Raw genomic sequence first — 15,026 nt, forward strand, 5'->3', positions numbered from 1 at the left:
GTGTCTGGCATGTTCAAGAATCAGCTAAGAGCTACTGTAGCAAGATTAGAGTGAGCCAAGGAAGGCCTGTGAGAGAGAAAGTCAGGGAAGTAAAGGTGATCAGAAGAGGCCATGGAACTGAGAACCAAGGTTTCAGAAGGACCAGATGTCTGTATGTTGAATTCATTAAGAGTTATGCCAGTAGTATTAGGTAAGGTCACTATGAGTCAGGAGCTAAAGTGGTTAAGAAACCAGGGGAGGGACATCCCTGGTGGTCCAGTGGCTAAGAACCTGTCTGCCAATTAGAGGACATGGGTTCAATCCCTGGTGTGGGATGATCCCACACGCCTCAGGTCAACTAAGCTTGTGCGCCACTGCTTAATCCTGTGCACCTTGGAGTCCACGAACCACAGCTAGAGAAAGCCCGTGCACAGCACCGAAGACCCAGCACAGCCATTAAAAAATAAAATGAATTAAATAAATAAAGTCAACTTCTCTTACTTCCTTTCATCATTCTTTCCCTGTTTTCAGTTTTTTTTTCCATTATTTTATCTTTTCCTCTCTACCCTTCTCTTATCTTTATTCATAACTTTGGTTTATCCTACATTTTTGCTGTTCTATTTTTTAAAAAGCTTTTTATTGGAATAGAATTGATTTACAATCTTTTTTTTTATTAGTGGTAATTTTCTCTTTAAATTTCCTTCCATACTTTATCCCTCTCGGTCATCCTTCTACATTCTTTTAAACTTTCCTTTGGATATAGGCCATCTTTTCTCAAGCTTTTCTCTTTTCTTATTTATTTTCAGTTCTTCTCTCTAGGAATGATCCATGTGGTTGTTCGTTCTAAGGATGCTTTGAAAGCCTCTGAAATTATACCTGGGAATATGCTGCCAGTTGAGAACTGCTTAGTGTCTTACCTCCTTAGCACATAAAAATGACTCTTTCCTCACCTGTACTCTGACGGGTTCCATCCAGTGCTCCAGAGTGTCAGTAGTGACATTCTCAGGAAGGATTACAGGATCACTAGGGAGGACGATACACAGTGGGGAACACACTGCACCTGAAGGAACAGAAATTTACAATAGACACTTGAACTTCACATCTTGGAATCATTAGCTTTGTTTTTCAAAAACAATTGCTTTCTACATTGTGCTGTTGTTCAGTCGCTAAGTCATGTCTGACTCTTTGCAATGTCATGGACTGCAGCACACCATGCTTCCCTGTCCTCCAGTGTCTCTTGGAAGTCTGCTCAAATTCATGTCCATAGAGTCCATCACTCTACATTGTAGATCACCTCATTAACATGGTCACCGGCAAGGCTGATCCTCATTGACTATGCCCCTGTAGGGATGCTCCTACCCTCACCAGTAAAGAACCACTGCACCAAGTTAACTCCCTGGTTCCAAGTGCTCTTCCCCTTTCTGGCCACATATACCCCTTCCTCTAGAATCCCCGAAATCTCTGTATGACCCAGCAATAAAAGATTTAATTCCTGCTCTGCAGACCTCTGAGACCCCACTCCAGGACTCTGGCCAGCTAAGGTCTATACTGATTGGTTGATGCCTTTTAAGTACTTTTAATAGCATTTCTGCTTATATGATTTCCTGAAGCTGATAATTGCAGGATCTATTATCTAAAAATTACTAACTGGGGAGAAAATGACGCACAAATCATGAAGGTGGATTTATAATGCCTGCAACACTGAAGATCATTACTCTGGTAGCCAAGAAACCTACTGATTAAAAGAGGAAATGAGGAGAAATCAAAAGCAGAGATTTTTGGTCCTGTGGTTGCCTTTCAAAGGAAAATCCCACTCTATTTCTTTGTACATGAAGCCTGCTACTGCTAAGTCACTTCAGTCATGTCCGACTCTGTGCAGCCCCATAGACGGCAGCCCACCAGGCTCCCCCATCTCTGGGATTCTCCAGGCAAGAACACTGGAGTGGGTTGCCATTTCCTTCTCCAATGTATGAAAGTGAAAAGTGAAAGGGAAGTTGCTCAGTCGTATCCGACTCTTAGCGACCCCATGGACTGCAGCCTACAAGGCTCCTTCGTTCATAGGACTTTCCAGGCAAGAGTACTGGAATGGGGTGCCATTGCCTTCTCCGACAAGAAGCCTGAGTGTCTTCTAAAATTCTATTCAAAGAAGGCAGACTCTCAGGGTTCTCAATTTCCCCATCTAAAGATTTCATGATCTCCAAGTTTCTTTTCAGTGTTATCTCTATTCCTGTTTTACACTGACTTGTATAACTCAAAGAATTCCATGAATCTTAAAGACTCTACACATGTGAGTGTGTGATACATTGATGTAGAAATTAGAGAGTGGGCACATAAGAATTTTCTCATGAGGCACCACATGAGAAGCACAGTCTCAGCACCCTACAACTCCTTGTCTGGCCACAAGATTTCTCAGTGCAAACAGCAGATTGAAGATGGTAAAGAACAGTCTCAGAAACTAACAAGCTTTCTCATTAACTCAAGTTTTATCTACTGGCATTACACATGTTAGAATGACTTGGGAAATTACTCCTTGCTCATGCAATTAAAAACCTAGGGTTAGTCTCAACAGTTTTTTCACAAACAGGATCTCTTTTCTATGATGCTTAAGTTCAGACAGAGCCAATTTGAGTTAATTTCACTTTACATTATCCCTAGCCACAGAGACTTTTAACTTCACTCACTTCATAATTCGAAAAGACATATTCACCCTGATGTTCAATACAGCACTATTTACAATATCCAGGACATGGAGGCAACCTAAATATCTATCAACAGATGAATGGATAAGGAAGATGCAGCACATATATACAATGGAATATTATTTAGCCATAGAAAGGAAAGAAATTGAGTCATTTGTAGAGACATGGATCTACCTAGAGACTGTCATACAGAGTGTAGTAAGTCAGAAAGAGAAAAACAAATATTGTATAGAAAAACAAATATTGTATATTAATACATATATCATTGGAAAAGACCCTGAGGCTGGGAAAGATTGAGGGCAGGAGGAGAAGGGGACAACAGAGGATGAGATGGTTGGATGGCATCACCGACTCAATGGACATGGGTTTGGGTGGACTCTGGGAGTTGGTGATGGACAGGGAGGCCTGGCGTGCTGCAGTTCATGGGGTCGTGAAGAGTTGGACACAACTGAGGGACTGAACTGAACTGAACTGAATATGTATATATGGAATCTAGAAAAATGGTACAGATGAACCTATTTGCAGGGCAGGAATAGAGACACAGACATAGAGAATTTACATGTGGACACAAGGGGCAAATGAAGGGTGGGATGAATTGAGAGAGGCGCATTGGCATTTATACACTACCATGTGTAAAACAGATAGCTAGTGAGAACCTGCTGTATAACACAGGGAGTTCAGCTTGGTGCTCTGTGATGACCTAGATAGGTGGGGTGGGGGGTGGGAGGAGGTCCAAGAGGGGGCGAATATACGCACACATATAGCTTATTCACTTCACTGTGCAGCAGAAACTAACACATTGTAAAACAACTATCCCCCAGTTAAAAAGGAAAAGTGGTCCCTAGGTTCTGGAGCCAGGTTCACCATAGAGAAAGAATGGCTGCTGACCCAGGCAAGCAGAGACAATCTCAAATTGCTCCTTGTGGGAACTCTCTGCTCAAGGTACAGCAGCAGAGAGTATGAAGCAGGTGTCCAGTGCATGTGTGGGATATGGCTACACATTCCCACCTTTCCTCTTTGAACTGCAACTCCTACCAAAAAATCAATCCATTTTCAGGCTGTACTGGGTAACATGACCAAACACTACACAAATCGCTCAGCAGCACCACCAGCATTACATGCGTGTGGAGGAGTGGCAGGAAAAAATGTCATAAATTTCATTTTAACTGAAGCAGCGAAAAGTCAACTTGGATTTCTGTCCACTCCTCAGGCAGAATGACGGATCTGATCTAAGACCCAGCCAGGCCTAATAGAAGGATTACTTGGGAGCAGAAATCAGCATCTCTTTCCAAACATACCTATCCCGTGTCCTTGTTCACACTTGTACTCCACAAATTTTGGGTCTGAGGTGGGTGGTGGGCATTCCCCTCGCAGGTTCTCACATAACTTGAACTCCTCGCTCCACCGTCCCTCCTTCGTGCAGCGGATGGGAAGCTACAATATCAAAAGTTGAAAACATGGACATTATAGTTTTGCTAACTTCTTTTAGGGTGTGGGCAAAAGTGGTCTGCTTAAATGGCAGTGTTCTCCGATTGTAGAACCTAGACTAAAAGACACTATTGAGATAATACACTATGCTGCTATTGACTTTTCCCCAAAAATGTCAAGACAAGTTTTTTGCTGTTTTGATGTGAAGGAATCATGAATAATTTTGTCATTAGAAAATCATTAACAGTGTGTTTTCCTTTGGATATAAGGTTACAGTAAGCCACCAAATGTGACCCATGTATTCTGAGATAGCTTTGGGAAATTTTTTTCCCAGATGGTGTCGTTTTTGCATTGATCCATTCATACTCTCCCACAAATGCTGCTTGTGGCAAATGTCAGATTTTTTGCAAGATGAGTTTGAGCCAGTGGGCCTAATTCATAATTTTTCTGAAGGTGCTTTTTGCTTTTCTGTCTGCTTGAATGGACACTTCATAGCTGCTTTTCATCTCATCAAAGCTCTATTCCCTTTCTCTACATGTGTGCTTGTTTGCGTAACTCTTGGCTTCGTGTCCCCAGTAATCACCAAGTATCTTATATGCAGAACATAGAGAATAGCACGAACTCACAAAGCCCAAGAAAATAAGATTTTAGAATTTCAGATAAACTCTCCCTTCATCTGGCAAACTCCTTGAGCCCTTAAACAATTAGTGCAAGCAGGTGTGCTTGATTTCCCAGGGGACTCATTTCATGGCGTATTCTTTTCACTTGTGTCCTGTGGCCTTTACCTTGGAGTACTGAACACTGAGATAAAGGCATGTGCCAGGAGAGAAGGCAAAGTCACTGATCTCTGCTTAGGAAGTCTGCTTAACTTCCTGTCTCGGGTTTGTGTAGGGTACTTGAAAAGCTTCTAAAATAAAATTGATTTTAGTTGTATAACCACGATAAGACTGTGGTTTTTGTTTGAGACCTCTTGCGCCAAAATCCTAGGGAGAACAACAATCCAACAGTGCTTTCAGCTTTGCCCCTGCTGAGGAATTTGTGTTTCTGTTCAAGACTGTTTTCTATTAAAAAGTATGATACCAGCATTTCTAGCCAAGTTAGTTTGGGGGAAATCATATTGCCAAGTCAGAATCTGAGCCTTTTTGCAGTTTACCCAGGTATCTAACCTATCAGGTTGTTCTTCTTATCCAAGAGGAGAGACTATTCCAAGAATGTAGTATCTTCTTAATTCCCTATTAAATGATATCAACATCTCTGGTTAGAATCCCAACTTAGGCCCTGCCTATTGCCATTCATTTATTTTATTCAGCATTCTCGGATTGGTCACCAAGATTGGAGCACGGCCTGATCCAAAATAAAGTTCAAGTCATCCTTACCCTTTTACTTTCCTGGTTACAGTTGATAAAACACTGGCTGTCGAGCTCAAAGCCATTGGTGCATTCATACATGCCTTCAAAGACAGGGGAGGGGGGCTTGCACACCACTGGGACACAGCTGCCTTGTTCCCAGATTCCACTCTCCAGGCACTGGATCTTCAGGGACTTGCTGACAAGACAAAACAAAAGGGTCCATCAGAATCCTCAAGAAGGTTATGGGAGAAGTCTGGACCCTCAGCAACATGGGACAGAGATTAGCCAATAGACGGGAGCAGTTGGTTCTTGTTAACCCAGTGTCTTACCTCTTCATCCAAATTTCTAAGCCACGGAAGGAAAACTAGTAATAATGCACTTTACGGCAGTGATTGCATTAGCTGTTATGTAGTAAGATTGGTATATTCCTCTCCAGAGACCTTATTAACTACCTATGCAGCATCTAGATTTTGCAGTTGGGTTTTCTCTAAGGTTGTCATCTTGGAGCAGTCTCACACTTAAGTGCACTGGGAAATACCAGGTAGGATGGCGTACAGCAAAGGTTATCACACACTCAGGGGATTATCCAGAAATCATCTGAGGATCATCAGTATGAATACAGTAATGAAATCAATGAAGCTGCCAATATTTATTGGTTCTCCAGAGAGGAGAAAAGATACAGCAGTGGGGGGTCTTCTTAAAACAGAAGCTCTTACCCTGAATTTCATAAGGGCAAGAATATTGCTGGAAATGACTACAGCCATTTTGTTTGCTGACAAGTCCATTTTTTTTTTTCTTGGAAAGTATTCATAGCTTTCATCAGATTCTCAATGTAGAAATGACTCAATACTGTCCTGGAATAACTGCCCTCCCTTCCCATGCAGAAATATGGCCTCCACCCAGAGGAACTGCATTTGAGGTAGTCGATAGTCAGTAGGATTAGGTCTTACCACTTCAAACTCCATCCCATTTCCTTCCTAACTCATTGCCAAACTGAAAGTGCTTTCCATTTGCTGTTTTAACGCATCCAGTTCTGATTCAAAACATTCCCAGTCAGATAATCTTGTGATTCTAAAATAGAAATAATCCTTTGTCCATTGATTCGAGGGCTTCCCTGGTGGCTCAGTGGTAAAGACCCTGCCTGCCAGCGCAGAAGAAGCAGGTTTGATCCCTGCACAAGGAAGTGGCAGCCCACTCCAGCACTCTTGCCTGGGAAGTCGCATGGACAGAGGAGCCTGGCCGGCTACAGTCCACGAGGTTACAGAGTCAGACACGCCTTAGCGACTAAACCACACCACTGATTCAATCACATGATGACCGTGAATTGTTATTTTCCAGGATCATGATGCCCTTGGAAAATTTAAATGTGGCCCTCACTCACACACTTTTAATGGACTTCTGTACAATGCCTCCTGCATGCTTTGCCAGTATTCTAATATTATATTAGTATAACATTTATCAAATTATTTTATAAATGTGTATATGTTTGTCTTTTGCACTAGGCTGGAAGCTGCCTGAAGGCAAGGATTGTGAATAAATTGAAATTTATTTTTAATTTCAATTCCCAAAAACAACAAAAAAAAATCTGTCTTATATTAGGCATTAATGAAATATTTACCAAACTGAATTATTTAACCAAAACTCATACTGCATTAAGCACACTGCAGAGCACACTAAATATTTTAGTAAACCAAATCATCAGGATATCTCTACTGAAGTAGTATTATCATTCCCATTTCATTGATAAAGAAACTACTCCAAGATGTTCAGTAATTTTACCAAGATCCTACAGCCCAGAATGTAGTTGATTTTGAGTAATTTAAATAAATTTTAATAGTTTAACATTATAAATTTTAATAGTTAAGCATTATACGTTTTAATAGTTTAACATTATACATTTTAGTAGTTTAAAGGGCTTCTCTCATATCTCAGTCAGTAAAGAATCCACCTGCAATGCAGGAGACCTGGGTTCAATTCCTGGGTCTGGAAGATCCCCTGTAGAAGGAAATGGCAGCCCTCCAGTATTCTTGCCTGGAAAACCCCATGGACAGAGGAGCCTAGAGTGCTATGGTGCATGGGGTCTCAAGAGTCGAACATGACTTAGCTACTAATCCACCACAATAGTTTAACATATTTTAACAATATCCATTTAGATATTCATGAAGGAGTACTTAATTTATGGTTAAACAGTTATTTAGATTCATATTCATACCTTCATCCCCAGTAGTATTCTAGGAAAGAAGCCTGATTTTATGACTGGAATTCTTTAGCATCATAGTTTATGTGGACATTATCTAGTATCTGTCAATAATAAATATTATTTTTGAGCTATATTTCAGGTATTTGGCAAAATACCTACACACATTATTTCATTGAATCCCCCAAATAACAGTTAAAGGTAAATATTATTATCCACATTTCAGAGAAGAAAACTGAGCCTGAGAGATTTATAGCTAGCTCAAAGATCTACAGTTAAAGTTGCAGACAGGATTTGGACCCACGTCAGCCTGCCACTGAATCCTATGGTCCTTCCTGGGTCAGGTTTTCCTGCATGTTATGCTCTACAATCCACTTTGAGTATCCATAACATCTCTTCTCTACTGAACAGTCCTTTATTCGGATGCCACATTTGTAAGTGTGCCCCCCCAAAAAAAGAAAGAAAAGAAGATTCATTTGAAATTTTTGCATTGAGCAATAAATTACATACAGAAAATGCATAACTCGGTATACAGCTCAAGACATTTTTACATGTGAATAACCTTGGTACTCATCACTCAGATCAAGACACAGAGAATTTCCAGTCCCCCTAAAAATCTCCCTTCACAACTGAATACCCCTGCAATCTATACTCTTCTGACTTTCATCAGCGTGGATTTATTTTGCCTGTTCTTGAACTTGATGTAAATGAAATCACGCACTGTGTACTGCATGGCTTCTTTCCCCAAAGGAAGATGACATTTTCAAAGTGTCTTCTCAAATCTATCTTCAAGGAAGTGAAGGCAGTTCTTTTTACTATAATGAAGCTCTTGTTTGTCTCTCTACAAGACTGGATATTCGACTTCTTTTTCACACTACAGAGTTTACATCCTCCCAGAGATTCTCTCCTTGCTACCACGTCCCACAGATTAAATCCGCCCCCCACCTCGGCTGAACTGACATCCCCGGGCTGCAGAGAGCAAGCAATACCATTGACGCCAGGGGAGAGGCAAGGCTGTAAACCTTGCATGTCAGCATGGCTATAAAGGAAAACCCTTTCTTGGCTAGGACGACAATATTTTGACTTCATGTGGTATTTTTCTCTGAATTGGTTGGAACGCTTCAACCATGGAAACAGTTCCTTGCCCGGAGTGAAGAGCCATTCAAGAATGTTGATTTCATATATCTCTTTGCCAGTTTAATAGTTTCAGAGGTGAGGGTAGACAGATCAAACTTGGCTGGGGAAGAGTGAGTTGGATGTCGTGGGTGGTACCCAGGCAACGTGACAGGCCCTGTGCTGCAAACCACCTGTCCTATCGGTGATGAGGGAGGAAGAAGGCTGTGTGGTGGCCGGAAGCAGCGCAGTTCACACTGGTGCCCCAGAGGAGGCACTACAGGCAGGACAAGGGACAGACTGGGAGAGTCCTGATTCCCTAGGAAATACCTTTTCCTTCTTGTAAGAGTTCCTATGCCCTCTCAACCTCAAGGATTCTCCCCGCAGTTTCATCTCCCTTAACAGGGGCTGGCTTCTGCATGTCACCCAAGCAGATGACGCAACTCAGGCTCCGCCCACAGACTTCTCACAAAGCATTTGATTGGTCCGTTCTTCATAGCCCCTGCTGTCTCACAGCTCCACGGTGCTTATCTATACGGGCTTATGAAATGAAAGCCCCTGGTATGGAGGTTGACACTTGAGTGCCATGGGCTGGTTCTTTTCATTTTGTTCAAAAAGGTACTGTGATTGCAGGAGGAATTCAGGGCGTGTTGTATTTCTCCCAGCTTCAGAAAATTTTATTTCCACGTAGGTCCCTGAAGAGGACTAAAGCCTATATAGCAAAGGCAGAACTTTAATCCCGAGTGATACCCAAACTGCCTCTGTGTTTCTTCTAGTTTGGTGATCTTGAGGAGTAGTCTCTGACACTTATAAAATCATTATGAAAACATTGGTTTTTTTCAGAATGGTCCACCCCCTTTGTATAATGTGTATGAATTAAAAAGAGAGAGAGAGAGAGAGATTTCTTATGTCATGAAGTGAATCAGTTTGCATTTCAAAGAAGGATGGTATTGGATATCAGACAAAGCACACAGGCAGGTCCTCACCAGGACAGATTCCAAGACTTTTTTGATAATCTAGTGCAAGTGCCTTTCAACTGAGATATTCTACTGACTCAAAGCTCTCTGTATTTTCTTTATCCTGATGGAGTAAGAGAGGCTAAAACATCTCATTTTACAGGCAGGAAACTGCACATTAATAACTATGAGGTGACTTGCTCAATGCCACACAGCAAGCTAGTCACTGGCAAAAGCAAGGATAGAATTTAGAGTTTTGCAATCATAACGTAACACCCCAACCATTAGAACAATGGTTTCCAAATGACATTTGTAGACCAGCCCATCAAACTCATGTAGGAGCTGTATAAAAACTAGATTGTCTAAGTTTCATGGAATTGGCCCCACACCCCTTATTTTTTAATTTGTCAGCAGTCTAATATGTAGTTAGGTTGGCAAACTACTAAAATCTATGCTACTTTCCTATGCTAGTAAAAATAAACCATAGGTATAGAAATCAGAGTGCAAAATCACCCACCTAACAACACTGGCCAAAAGACTGGATGTTTAGCAAAGACCAAACAGGACAGTTACAGCCAGACAACTTACTCTGTAAATGGTACCATGAGGGGTTGGGGGTAGGGGAAGGTTTGTATTTATTTTCCCTCTAACTACTCCAGACAAATCACCACAATTTCCAAGTCAGAAGATGCTTTTTTCCAATTTTCAGAACATGTGGTATCCACCTAGTACTGAAAATCCAGCTGTGCTCTTTCTGCTTCTTACATCATTGCCAGAAATAAAGATCTTGTAATCAAAACTTGGCTGAAAGTTTGACTGATGTTGCTCGAGGCACACGTGAGTCTATCCCATCCTTCTATCACCACTGCAGGGTTTTCAAAAGTAATATTTATTTTCCATTGGAGAAAATAAAAGTATGATTATTGAGTCCAAGGGAATTATCATGTCTTTACTGATCAAGGGCATCTGGTGTCTCCAATGAGTAGTCCTTCATGAGTAATAATATTAACAGAAAAACAATAAAATACTGAGTATTGAAGTGCTAGGCATTGTACTGAAGGATACATATCTATAGCATTTCCCCTCAGACCCATTCTGTGTGCTAAGATCTATCATTACGTGAGTTCTTGATTCCCTTCTCTCCACACATGCTCTTCTCCAATCATTCCTAGCTCAACAAATGATACCACCATCTATGCTGTTGCCCAAACTTGATATGTAGGAGACATCCTTGATTTCACTCTTCATCTCAATCTTATATTTTCCCCAAGCTCCCATTCGATCATGTTCCATCAGTAGGGCCTCTTAGTTTTACCTCCCAAATATCTCCATCTGTCCCCACATCCCTTGCGTCTCTACTGTCATGAGCACTAGCCCACTTTCTTAGCACTCATCTCCCAACTAGAGTCTTCACTTCTCCTCTGGATCCCTTCCTGCCTGGTCTAGAAACACCAGCCAGAGGGATACTTTGTAAAAACAAATAAATAAATCAGAATATGTCATTTTCCTCCTTAGGACATTCCAATTGCCTTCTGTTACATGAAAAATAAAATCCAAACTTTTTTGCTCATGTGGTCCCACATGATCTAGCTCCACTTTTCCTGACCTCATCCTATGTCCTTCGAAGAAAAGCTATGACAAACCTAGACAGCATATTAAAAAGCAGAGACATTGCCAACAAAGGTCCTTATAGTTGAAGCTATGGTTTTTCTAGTAGTCATGTATGGATATAAGAGTTGGACCATATAGAAAGCTGAGCGCCAAAGAATTGATGCTTTTGAACTGTGGTGCTGGGGAAGACTCTTCAGAGTCCCTTGGACTCCAAGGAGATCAAACTAGTCAATCTTAGAAAGGAAATCAACCCTGAATATCTACTGGAAGGACTGATGCTGAAGCTGAAGCTCCAATACTTTGGCCACCTGATGCGAAGAACTGACTCACTAGAAAAGACCCTGATGCTGGGAAAGATTAAAGGCAGGAGGAGTAGTGGACGACAGAGGATGAGATGGTTCGATGGCATCACTGACTCAATGGACATGCATTTGAGCAAGCTCCAGGAGTTGGTGATGGACCGGGAAGCCTGGCGTGCTGCAGTCTATGGGATCTCAAAGAGTTGGACACGACTGAGCAGCTGAACTGAACTGATCCTATGCCCCAGTCAAATCACTTACTTTGTCCACAATGGACTTAGAATCCCAAGCACAATGCAAGCTCTTTCCTGCCAAAGGAAGTTAGTACCATTCTCTCTGCTTCTGATGCTTTTCTTTTTTTTCTTTCCGTGGCGGGCTCATCTTCCTATCTAAGGAGAAAGTTTGCCGCCCAAGAGCATCCTTATTTTATACCTCTAATGTTTTGGGCTTTTCATCAAAACACCTGTACATTTTTACATAGAATGCATACTGTATAATTATTTCATTTTTTTTTTCCTGTCTCCCCCTTTGGGTTGTGAGCTTGGTGAGGGCAAAATCTCATTTAGTGTTATATCCTCAGCTCTCAGCAAAATGTCTGGTATGGAACAGACGCCAATAAACATAGGTTCAGTGAATGTGTAGATGTTTATTTTATAGATTAAGTAAGCAGGTTTAGAAAAGTAAAATGACTGGCTTGAGGTTACCTAGCTGGTTAAAGGCAGAGCAGGGATCGGTACAGGCGAACCTCATTTTGTTGTGCTTTGTTTACTGCACTTTGTAGATATTGCAGTTTTTACAAACTGAAGGTTTTTGGCAACTCTATGTTGGCAAATGATGGTTAGCTTTTTTTTTTAGCAATAAAAGTATTTTTAAATTATGTACGTTGGTTTGTAAGACATAATGCTATGGCACACTTAAGAGACTACAGTATCGTGTCAACACAACTTTTATGTGCATTGGGAAACCAAAAAAATTTGTGTGACTTGCTTTATTATAATATTTGATTTATTGCACTGGTCTAGAACCAAATCCCAACTATTTCTGAGGTATGCCCATACCAGGGTCTGTCTGATGCCAATCCTTAGGTCATAATATGCAAGCACTAGTGTTACTAGAAGTGGAGCTGCACATAAATTACCTCCCTTTACTTTGTGCCTTTGTACCGAGTATCTCAAAGTCCCCCCACGCAGAATATCCTGAAAAAGGAAATGTAAGAGAGAGGAGTAACCGGGTCACTCTTTGCATTACATAGGTTAGGAAACCTAAGTGTTAATCGGCCCAATGTTTTACACGGCACATGGTCCGTTTGGGGGTTAAAATTAGAAAGAGTCTTCACTGAGAATATCCTCGCCTGTCTGAGTGTGGCTGCAGAACAGCAGCACTGAAATCACCAGGGAGCTTGTTGCAAATGCAGAATCTCCGGCTCCACTCAGACTCACTCAGAATCTGCATTTTAACAAAGTCTCCAAGTGATTTCTATTCTCATCAAAGTTTAATAATTAGCCTTCTAGACCATTTCAAAAGACACGGTCCTCTGGTCCTCTACCCCACCCCAGACAGAACCATCAGCGCTTCCAAACACCAGGCCAGCTTTATTAACAAACTGCAGACCTGGTTTCTCAAGCCAACATCCTAAACGGAGAGCAGCAGCTCCAGGCATAGCTAGTCCACAGCCGATCACAGTTGTCCTGTCCTCTCTCACACCAGGCCGCCTGAAATCCAGCCCCAGCCCACTTGACTAGATGAGAAACAGTTCAGCAGAGCCAGCACATTGGACACATGGGCTTTGACCTTTCATTCTTCCCTGACTCATAAAAGTGCCTGTAACTTACAAAGCTCCTCTTCCATGTAAAATAGAGCCTCTCTGTGAGAATGAGCAATCTGCTGACCCCTACAATCATGTGGTCACCAGTCTCCTTTGAAGTCCCACCCCTCACTTCTATCTTTGGATTTCCTGCTGTGAACTCTCAGGTCTCCAAATTAGCAGATGCAATAATGTCCTGCCCCTAAGTCTGATCCCCTACCTCAAGTTTGGGGCCCCTTCTTCATCCCTCACTACCGCTACCTAAACTGTCCAACCTTTAGCCTTTCTCACTTCAAGTTCAATGTGTGTGTGTATGTGTGTGTGTGTGTGTGTGTGTGTGTGCGGATCAGTCATGTCTGACTCTTTCTGACCCCATGGACTGTGTAGCCTGCCAGGCTCCTCTGTCCATAAGGTTTTCCAGGCAAGAATACAGGAATGGTTTGCCATTTCCTACTCCAGGGGATCTTCCTGACCCAGGGATTAAGTTCAATAGCCCCCACTTAACCTCTTTTCTACGAGTTTCTTGGCACCTCGCATGCATTCTTCACACAGCTGACAGCTATCTCCCTACTAAATCTCCTCAGGTTACCTCCAGATCTAAAAACATCGTGAGGTTTCTCCAATGCATGCAATTTAAAACCAAACATTTATAATAACTATTAAAATTATTTCTCAGAATTCTGTATCTATTCCCTTCAGTGTGTATTTGAAGATTTAGTGATTACACTGAAATGCAGTGATGAACTGAGTCTAAAACATGGGAACATTAAATAGGAATCTCTTGATTTCATTGTTTTTTATCATTCAGTCACAGGCATACCTTGAAGATATTGTGGGTTTAGTTCCAGACCACTGCAATAAAGTGAATATCACAGTAAAATAAGTCGTAGGCATTTGTTGTTTTCCCAGTGCATATGAAAGTTATGTTTACACTATACTATAATCTATTAAGTGTGCAATAGCTTTATATTTTAAAATGTACATATATTAATTTAAAAATGCTTTATTGCTAAAAAATACTAACCATCATCAAAACCTTTAGTGAGTCATAATCTTTTGCTGGTGGAAGATTTGAAACATTGCAAGAATTACTAAAATGTGATGTAGAGACATGAAATGAGGAAATGCTGTTAGAAAAATGGTGCCAATAAACTTGCTCAACGCTCAATACAGGGTTATCACAAACATTAAATTTGTAAAACAAACACAATTATCTACAAAGCGTAATAAAGCAAAGAGCAATACAATGAGGTATGCCTGTATTTGTCCATTCATATGTTCAGTCTGTGAAGAAAGCTGAGTGCTAAAGAATTGATGCTTTTGAACTGTGGTGCTGGAAAAGACTCTTCAGAGTCCCTTGGACTGCAAGGAGATCCAACCAGTCCATCCTAAAGGAGATCAGTCCTGGGTGTTCATTAGAAGGACTGATGCTGAGGCTGAAACTCCAATACTTTGGCCACCTCATGCAAAGAGTTGACTCACTGGAAAAGACCTTGATGCTGGGAGGGATTGGGGGCAGGAGGAGAAGGGGATGACAGAGGATGAGATGGCTGGATGGTATCACTGACTTGATGCACATGAGTTTGGGTGA

General features: G+C 41.4%; 1 protein-coding gene across 1 annotated transcript in view; it reads right to left on the minus strand.

Moving 5' to 3' along the window:
• Window positions 1–15,026, minus strand: part of PAPPA2 (pappalysin 2) — a 303,795-nt gene that overhangs the window by 52,608 nt on the left and 236,161 nt on the right. Inside the window, exons 17-19 of the mRNA XM_040263919.1 lie at window positions 5,483–5,651; window positions 3,977–4,112; window positions 930–1,039 (exon numbers count right to left, since the gene is read on the minus strand). Coding sequence (XP_040119853.1) covers window positions 930–1,039; window positions 3,977–4,112; window positions 5,483–5,651 — 415 coding nt within the window. The remainder of the gene's footprint in view (window positions 1–929; window positions 1,040–3,976; window positions 4,113–5,482; window positions 5,652–15,026) is intronic.

The sequence above is a fragment of the Oryx dammah genome, unplaced genomic scaffold, assembly GCF_014754425.2.
Source record: "Oryx dammah isolate SB20612 unplaced genomic scaffold, SCBI_Odam_1.1 HiC_scaffold_21, whole genome shotgun sequence".
Classification (NCBI taxonomy): domain Eukaryota; kingdom Metazoa; phylum Chordata; class Mammalia; order Artiodactyla; family Bovidae; genus Oryx; species Oryx dammah.